We start from the raw sequence: 9,354 nt of genomic DNA on the forward strand, positions 1-9,354 counted from the left end.
AAACAAGGTACATATGAATGTGTATTTGTAAAATACAGCAGACAAAATAAATTACATCTAGCTAAAAGGAACTTTGATGTCAAGCTTAGATGCACAAGAAAGCTTGGATGCACAAAAGAATTAGCTTCTGTGAAAATTCTTAGGGTGAGCATAACTTTTTAAAATAAAGGATATGTTTTAGAGTCCAACATTTAAAGGCAAAGACATTACAAATATTAGTTCATGCAGAACTTTCCAAAAAATGTCTAATTTGCAATGAGTGTTTAATTCTATTTTCATGCAAATAAATATTTTTACCAGTGGTTTGGAGGTCACGTCATAAATCTATTCATTATCTTTTTGAAAGCTCAAACCCAGAACCTTGCTAATATGAATTTTCCAAGTGTCTTTAAAATGTTCAAGTTGGTACTCCTTGGAGAAGAACCTGCTTGGCTCACATACTTGCCTGTGGGAATTAGCAAGTTGTGGGTTCAAGCTTCAGTGTAAACTTTAGTTTCTGCTGAATCTAAGATAACGCTTCATTGCCATACTGAAGGAGTGCTTTGGTGCTTCATGTTAACTTTTAGATTTGTTAAAGCATTCTGTCCTTGGGTGAATGTTAAAGATTCCACTGATTTGGAACATAGTTTACTGTGAGTATTGTTCCCTAAACCCAAAAGCACCAAAAACAGATAATTTACATTCATTCATTTTCTGTCCTTGGAACCCAGCTGCATGCAATTTGGCTACTGTGTTTTCTACGTCAATTCAAAAGTTGTCCATTTGTTTATCAAGCACTTGAATCCATTCTTGAATTGTGTTGAGCTCCTAACAGTTGAAAAAGTAAAATGCTCCTGGTCCTCCTTGCTGAAGCAGAGAGCTTTATTATTGAACCTCCTTCAAATAAAGGAGAGAAATTGAAAAAAGATGATTTTGAGGAGGATGATCAGCTCTGTAGATGCACTAATACAATTTGAATGCAGGTATTTGAGGGGAAAAGTTTGGTATCGCATGTAAAAAAAAAAATTCAGGTATTCCTAGTGTAATCTGTGAAAATTGTTTCCTCTTGCAAACTTCTCTCTCACCCATTGTTTCATTGTTCTGTGCTTCTATGATGAGGAACAAAATGAAATGAAATGGTGCAGCACCTGGGTCAGAGGAAATACATAATTTCTGTCCAATCTAATACTTGATTGAAAATACACAACTTATGGCAATATTGCTACCAGATTTATTCAGCCTAGTAAGTTAATCATTTGGTTATGATTTCACATAAAATGGTTTAGTTTTAATCAACACATTTCACATCCAAACTCTAAATCACGAGATGATAGTCGTCAGCCATTTGACACTTGCTGAATATGATTTTGGATTTATATTGTTATCGAAATTGCAAAACTTGTGGCTAACTCCTTTCAATGAGCCTGAAGGGTTGAGGTTATAAGTGGCTTGGGAAAACTAATCTATAACACTGCTTAAATAGTTGATCAAGATGGTATGGATTCAAACAGATAAATTTAGAAAATTTTGAGATTTCTTTCCCAAATGCAGTTTACACTATTGAGAGAGAATTATAGGAAGATGAATTGGGATCACTTTGAGTGTTTAAATTCTAGTGAGAATCTGGCAAGCTAGTAAATTACTTCTATAGTTTCTCCTTCCTTGGTTGTTGAATAATCTCACTGTTATTAATTACTGGCAAGAAGCCTTAGTAGCAGCCATGTTTTTAAAACTTTAAAAATAGCAGTTGTGAACACACATCTTTCTTTTTATACCGATGCCAGTAAAAGTGCTAATAATGTTTGAACTGTCAGCTGTTTTGTCCTAAGCAAGGATGTCCGTGCAATGCAAAGGAACCTTGTTAAATTAGACTGTAAACATTATTGCTAATTCTGAAGACAGCTTTCCCTGCTGCACCTTTTTAACAGTACAATAAACCTATTAGTAAATATTTTCATTTTTCTGTACCTCTTAATATTGGAATTTAATGTTTTGCTTATTTTCAGAAAAAAAACTCAATTCAGATTTATTATTTTTACTAGTGTTTTCATTGTTAGTGTGCATACACTGTGGCAATAAAAATCAGTTTCTTAAGCTTTTTAACAAGTTTCTCGTTACAATAAAATTGGTATAGTTTTAAGTGGTATCACTGAGTGATTGCACTTTTGGCATCTTATTGATGCCATTTTAAAAATCATAAGTATTCATTTTAATTTTAGTTACCAACTTAGTATTCTGGAAACTGTGCCAGATGAGCTATAGAATATGATATGGATTCCATTTATTGCACTAAATTTAATTTACTTGGTATTACAAGTGATAAGTCAGAAAATTTTATATCTGAATCTGAGCTCAGGCCTTGATCGCCAAATGGGTGTTGATTGAATGGGCTGTTATAAACATGGAATTCTGATTGTTTTTTATTTTTGTTATTTACATGCAGTAATTAAGAATAAACCCTCTGTCCCCTTCATTGTGACTGTGATGAAGTTTATAAAGTCTGGCTGTGTACTGCTTATCAAAGAGGCAAAGGAGAGAAACCAAATAACAATGCACATGAACAAAAAAAAAACAAAAGAACTGTGGATGCTGGCAATCAGAAACACAAACCGTAATCGCTGACAAACTGAGCAAGTCAAGCAGAACTGTTCTGAAGAAGGGACACTGGATTTGAAACATTATCTCTGATTTCTCTCCATAGATGCTGCCAGACCTGCTGAGATTTTCCAGCAATTTCTGTTTTGGTGCGCAATGCATATGTGATGGTAATATAGAACAGATTGTCCTGCCCCCTCAGTTCTTCACTAACATGAAATGCATAAAAATATTCTGAAACCATGCAACAGTTAGCAATACTTATGGTTTCATACCTATCCTATGAAACCTGAATGCATGCTAGTTTGATTGGATATGCTATGTGCCATAAATTTTAGTGTAACTATCCCTAAAGGAGTTTCCAGTTTGTTCAATGTGATATTGCTTATTAAGTGAAATATGCCAGGGTCTATGTATCGAGACTTGCAATCCATTACATAAATGCCAGCAATCTACTAATTAATCTGACTTGACCCTGAACTGCCTGTAGTCCTTTCCAAAAATAGTTACTTAAAGACCAGATTGAATGCAAAATGAATCATACTGCGATGCCAATGTACTGGTAATGAGATCAGCTCTTACAATTTCACGAAATGCATTCATACTGAGAATCACAATGGAGATATAAATTGACTATTTCCTTGATCTCTGTTAGGGCAGCAGTGTCAGTGCTACATCTATGTCATCTTGGAAGTAGAAAGCTGAGAAATTGGGCAGAAATGTCCTATTCCAAATGACTATCTGTTCCCTGCTTCTGGAAAAGTATACATGTTTTAGATCAGATTGAGTTCCATGTTGCCAACTTAGTTTTAGGATGTCCAGTCCCAAAGGCACTGCATTTCCTCGATTTAAAGATTATGCGGACTGTCTCAGTTCCAGACCATATCTGAGACCTCATCAGTGATTTCACCCTCCTGCCAAGCCACTGTCATAGAAGTTGACAGCACAGAAAAGGGAACTTTGGTCTGTAGTGTCTGCACCAGTCAAAAACAACTGCCTAACTATTTTAATACCATTTCCAGCATTTGGCCCAAAGCCTTGTGGGCCTTATCGTGCTGTCTCAGATTAAAACTAGCTGTTTGTAAATTTGGTATTTTTTTTTTGAGGCCGAGCTGAATTAATCAACCCTGCATCTTTTATATGGTAAAGACTACTTATTTCCGCCTCCCACACTAAGCATGTGCTTCTGAAGCCTCCATCTATTTCTTTCTGCCTCTAGATTCTCACATCCCAATGCTCATCTGACTGGTCTCCCATCCAGAATGAAAAATAGGATTTCCCTTCTGTCATCGTTATTCCAGATTTATCATATTAGAATTTTTATCAGCCTTTACATCCAATTTGTGGCTGTGCCCTATTTTTTCATCCCAAATTTCCTCTTTTCAGTTCTACGGTTGGGCAGCACGGTGGCACAATGGTTAGCACTGCTGCCTCACAGTGCCAGAGACCTGGGTTCAATTCCCGCCTCGGGCATCTGTCTGTGTGGAGTTTGCACATTCTCCCCTTGTCTGCATGGTTTTCCTCCGGGTGGTCCGGTTTCCTCCCACAGTCCAAAAATGTGCAGGTTAGGTGAATTGGCCATGCTAAATTGCCCGTAGTGTTAGGTGTAGGGGTAAATGTAGGCGAATGGGTCTGGATGAGTTGCTCTTCGGAGGGTCGGTGTGGATTTGTTGGGCCGAAGGGCCTGTTTCCACACTGTAAGTAATCTAATCTAATCTAAACCCTTGGCGATATATTCTTCCAACTCTGGAATCTCCTAAAATCCCCACTCAATGTTTCTGCCTGAAGATACACTCTCCAAAGTGGTCAATGAGGCCCTTCGCTCGTGAATTCCCTCCATAAGCTGTAGGACTCTATATCTTCCTCTTTACTCTTCACACATTTTCAAACAATCTCAACATACTTTAATCATAATATCTCTTTTTTTGGCTTGGTATCAGTTCTTGTCTGATTATACTTCTGAAGCATGCCCTGGGAGATTCTAATGCATTAAAGGTGCTGTGTAAATGGAAGTTGTTGTTTGGATCTGTCACTGTCTATTTCTCCATAGTTAATTTAGTGCTTGTTATTTTTGAACTTCTTTGACCAGTTACTAGAGGTTGGTCAGTATTTGTGAAGCTTTCTTCCTCAGCATGGAATTCTTATCAGGAGCAAATGGGAGAACAGTTGAGGGAAAGGTAAAAAAAAAACTGCCAGACTCCTTTTTTATAAAAGCCTTATTGGAAGAGCCTTAACAGTATTCCAAATGTTGTTTACTTTGACAGCAACAATGCTAGCAATGTTGGAAATTAATGCTGTTTCTTTTTTTTTATTGCAACATGAAACTCTAGTATCCTGAATATGCCATGGTCCTTGAGCCACCCACCATGCTACAGTGCAGGTTAAATGGTTTTCTGACTGATTCATTGGTTCTGTTTGCTTGTTATGAAAGATGTCAAAATGTTTTAGCTGGATGCTAACCAAGATCCTTATCTAAATTGTATGTCATTTCATTCTTTAAAAAGTCTTTGTGTTTACTTTCGCAGTTTCTTTGTGAAGATTGAGGAACTGGCCTCTAGCATCAGCAGAGAGACTACGCTGCTACATCAAGAATTGGACGAAGAAGCCTTGGGGATGGAAGGATCAACAAAATGAATTTTCACTTAGCCCATTTCCCTTTTATAAATAACACTTCATTTATGTATAATAAAATCTAGCATCTTGTATTATTTATGCAATCAGCCAACAAATGTTCTTTTTTGGATATGATCCTGAAGATGAGCATGTAGTGCTTGTTATAATAAAATAAAGAACTGCAGAGGCTATAGATCTGAAACAAACACAAATTGTTGATGAAAATGAGCAGGTCTGGCAGTGTGTGTGTGTGGGAAGAAAGCAGAGTTAACGTTTCAAGTCCAATGAATCTTCACAACAGGACTGAAAACATTTAACTCTGCTTTCTTCCCACAGATACTGCCAGACCTGCTGAGTTTCGTCAGCAGTTTCTACATTTTCTTTGTGCTAGTTAACCTACGTAAAATTGACTGATTGTCGCTCTGCATTCCTTAGTTTGCATCAGTTGAGTTGCGAGAGTGATTTATTTTTCCCTCGTGTCATGTTTTAAGGAAAAAAAATCCTGATGTGGATGTTTCTGGGCAGTCTCGTTGCAAAATAAAACATTGTCCCTGGTTGGGTAATCCAGCTAGGAGAAAGTGAGGACTGCAGATGCTGGGGGTCAGAGCTTAAAAATGTGTTGCTGGAAAAGCGCAGCAGGTCAGGCAGCATCAAAGGAGAAGGAGAATGCCTCACAGAGGCAAACAAGGGTGAAATAATGAGTTTTTCTTTTGTGAAAACCATTGTTGCACTTTTCAGGCATGTTTCATCTCTTCAAGGGCCTCTTTCTGCACCAGTCTTTTATCTTTATAGTGTTTGAACTGGACGTCTGAGATTAGTCATCAATTAGTTTAAGCACTAAAGCTCAGTCAAATGAAACTTCAGGGACAAGATTACACAAACACATCTCTTAGTTTACCATTATCCAGTAGTTTTAATAAGTAGGGAAGTGACTAAAGAGAAGTGTACAAATATCTTCCTTTAGAATATTTGACAAACCTGGCTATTTAAAGTCCTATGTATTCCCTTGAGGTTTCTTTATTTCTGATGTAATATGCCCCTTGTGCTGGTTCTATGTATCTTGCTTTTGCCATAATTACATTTCGCTCAGGTGTCAAAAGTTCATTAGTGGTGGGCTCAAGGTGGAAATGGATTTGAAGAAAGTCAGTTTTGCACATTTGTTAATCCAGTCAGTTTTATACTCCTTGCCTTCTAAATAAAATGAAACTCTAAATCATGTTTTTTAAAAAAAAATTATTGTTTTAGATCAACTCCTGTTCTGTGAATAGGACTATATACACAAATACTAAATTCCCAAGGGCTTTTTCTGATTAAGTCATAAATGTCTGTTTTGCAAATTCAATTCAATTCAATGAGGCCCATAGAAAATATGAAGTTCTACGATCAGATCATACCAAGGCTTGAGAAGAAATAGTTTTTGTTTACTCCAACTCGTTCACAGTTGTTCCCCAATTCACAAAGCAGTTTTATTCCTGTGCCCTTAAATATTATTGATACTATTATTACACTTGACTGTAATTTGTGCATTGCCATAAATGCTTAATTCTTTATAATTTTTTTCTATCCAGTTTTTCAATTATTTTTATGTAATGCCTTCTCCTATCTTTGGTCTCCCCTGGGGAGCAGGTAGGCACCTGGCCTGTGGAAAAAATAACTTTTTATTCAGTTTATGATCATGCTGTTGACATATCTTGCTTTCACCTTTATTTTTCATGCCTATGCAGAGGTGCCTTTTCTTTCCTGTGCCAAATTGCTAGTGCTATACAGATGGAGAAGTTGCTATGTGAGGTTTGTTGCACGTGGGATTTGCTATTGCACCTGGCCATTCTTCTTGTGTGAATTGGATGGTGGGTGCTGGCATCCAACCTGACTGAAGATTAGAAAGGAAGGGAGCCAAACCTAATTCTTTCCTTGGATGATTCCAGGCATGTTCGCTCTCCAACACTCATCACTAACCAGCCGGCAGCATCCAAGTTATGATCATGAGTGCACTCGCTGAATAGGCAATGGGAATAGATTCAATAGGAACTTGTGAAGGGAATTTACATAAACATTTGTAAAGGGAAAATTTGCAGGACTGTGAGGAAAGAGGAATGGAACTAATTGGATAATTATTTTCAAAGTTGCTGTCAAGTGCACAAGGGGGCCAATGGCTTCTGTCGGTGCAGCATCCCCCTCCAATGACAAGTAATAATCACCTGGAAGTAACAATTTAAAGTTGCGCTGCCTGGCCCTGTGACTCAGTTCCAGGTTGAGAAGAACCATTTCTGAATGTAGCATTGAAACTGCCGAATGTTATTTTTTTAAACAAAAACTTGATGCTCACTAGAGACAATTTGGCTTCAACTTTAACAATTTTTTTCAAAAGTTCAATGATTGTACATGCACACGTGTTTTGCCACTGCATTCCTACAGGCAATATGCTGCAAATACTTTATACACTAACATTAAATAACTGAGTAATGGGAGTGTGAATTTGTAAGAGTTTTCAGTGCTATACAAACGACTGCCCAAACCATAGTGCAGAGGCTGTTTTTCCAGAATGCAGCAGCACATTTAAGAAAAGATCTCCAAATCTGAATCAACTTTGATGCAGATTTTGAGCATTTTGACTCCTGTGGTCAGTTTTTACAGCTTGGTAATAGCTTGTACCTCATTTGAGTTTTATCACTTTTGGCATCAGCCTCTTTCATCTGCAGTAATTGCCAATTTTCCTTTTGTAGGAGCCCCATGGCAGCGTTGGTTTCAGTATTGCCAGGGGAGACGTCTGGCCAATTGCTAAAGGCAGGACTGGAAGTGCCTGTGAAAAGAGGCAGAAATGAGAACATGAGATAAATTAAAGGGGGTGGATTACTAAAGTGCATAGATAACTAGAAATGGCACTTATGATGAGTATCAACTATTAATGCTAATTGTTTTTGCAGCACACATTATAAGTAAGTAGAAAAAATTATTTGATGTAATGTGTTGCAAAGAGCATAAAGAACTTGAGTGATGGTGTAGCTGTAATCTCCAGGGTTTTGACTGATATAAGCTAAGAAGGCAGAGGTGGTTCAATTTGTAATAAGCCATCTCACCACAAAGTAATTACTGTAATTGTCACATTGTATAACAGACAATTTTGACAGTTTTCATGGTCAGTTTTGGATCCTGTCTCATACAGCAGGTCCTATTTGTTTCAGCTAATGGACATCATGCAAAACTAACCACCTTATTTAGAACTTAACAGTTTGCTTATATATTCTTATGGAACATGTTATAATATTGTGAACCATTTCTCCTCTTAGCCTCTTGAGGGAGCTGTTTGTATATAGTTAAAAATCTCAGCACCAGATGATAGTCCAACAGGTTCATTTCATCAACCACCTGATGAAGGAGCAGGCTCCGAAAGCTAGTGCTTCCAAATAAACCTGATGGACTATAACCTGCTATTGTGTGATTTTTAACTTTTATACTCCAGCCCAACACCGGCACCTCCAAATCCTGTTCCTGTTTATATATTGAATGGTGCTAGTTATTCTTCCTACATTTAGGGCTGGTTTTCAAATGTTTTCATTTTGTATTTTGTTTCACATGATTGATCTTCCACATCTTGTTGCATCAGATTTTCTTGGGCACATTTCACAACTCCAATCAGTTCATTTAAAGTAAATGGCTTTCTGTTTATTCTTCAAATTCCCACCATCACCAATTACCTATCCAACACTCCCTCTCCCTTCACTTGTTCTGGAACCTGCAAAATGTTGATTTGACCAACTCCATTAGCTCACTCACATACCTATTCCTTGCAAGTAAGCCTATATCGTTATTTGTCAAAATACATTTCAGATGGTTTTGAATACGACATTCTAGAACTCAATAAGTGCAGAATCCACAAACCAACATTTTCTGAAGTACCTGTATAACAAACCTCATTACAGATGTTTAAAATTCTAAAATTATTTAAACTTAGTAGCTTTGCACTTTCCTCTGAGTGTTTTCTAACTTACAAAAATTGATATTTTATATTGTAGCTTCAAAACTAAGCTTCTCTTTGATTTTTTTAAAATTTGTTTTCTTGACTAGAATGTCTCACTACAGTGATGATGAGTTCTAAATTGGCATCCCCTGGCATTTTAGTTATTTGAACATGATTAGGTGACCATTCTACATGTTTGAAATTTACAT

The 9,354-nt window shown here is 37.0% G+C and overlaps 1 protein-coding gene across 4 annotated transcripts in view; it reads left to right on the forward strand.

Moving 5' to 3' along the window:
- haus8 (HAUS augmin like complex subunit 8) overlaps nt 1-5,378 on the forward strand; it is a 186,068-nt gene extending 180,690 nt beyond the window's left edge. For all 4 annotated transcript variants that reach the window (XM_087975994.1, XM_087975995.1, XM_043721366.2 and 1 more), the window contains one exon: nt 5,100-5,378. In XM_087975994.1, coding sequence (XP_087832120.1) covers nt 5,100-5,208 — 109 coding nt within the window. In that variant the 3' untranslated portion in view covers nt 5,209-5,378. The remainder of the gene's footprint in view (nt 1-5,099) is intronic.
- Nucleotides 5,379-9,354: the final 3,976 nt, after the last annotated feature.

This window comes from Chiloscyllium plagiosum, unplaced genomic scaffold (genome assembly GCF_037043375.1).
Source record: "Chiloscyllium plagiosum isolate Xiang-an unplaced genomic scaffold, Cpla_swu_hap1 HiC_scaffold_28, whole genome shotgun sequence".
NCBI classification, from domain to species: Eukaryota; Metazoa; Chordata; class Chondrichthyes; order Orectolobiformes; family Hemiscylliidae; genus Chiloscyllium; species Chiloscyllium plagiosum.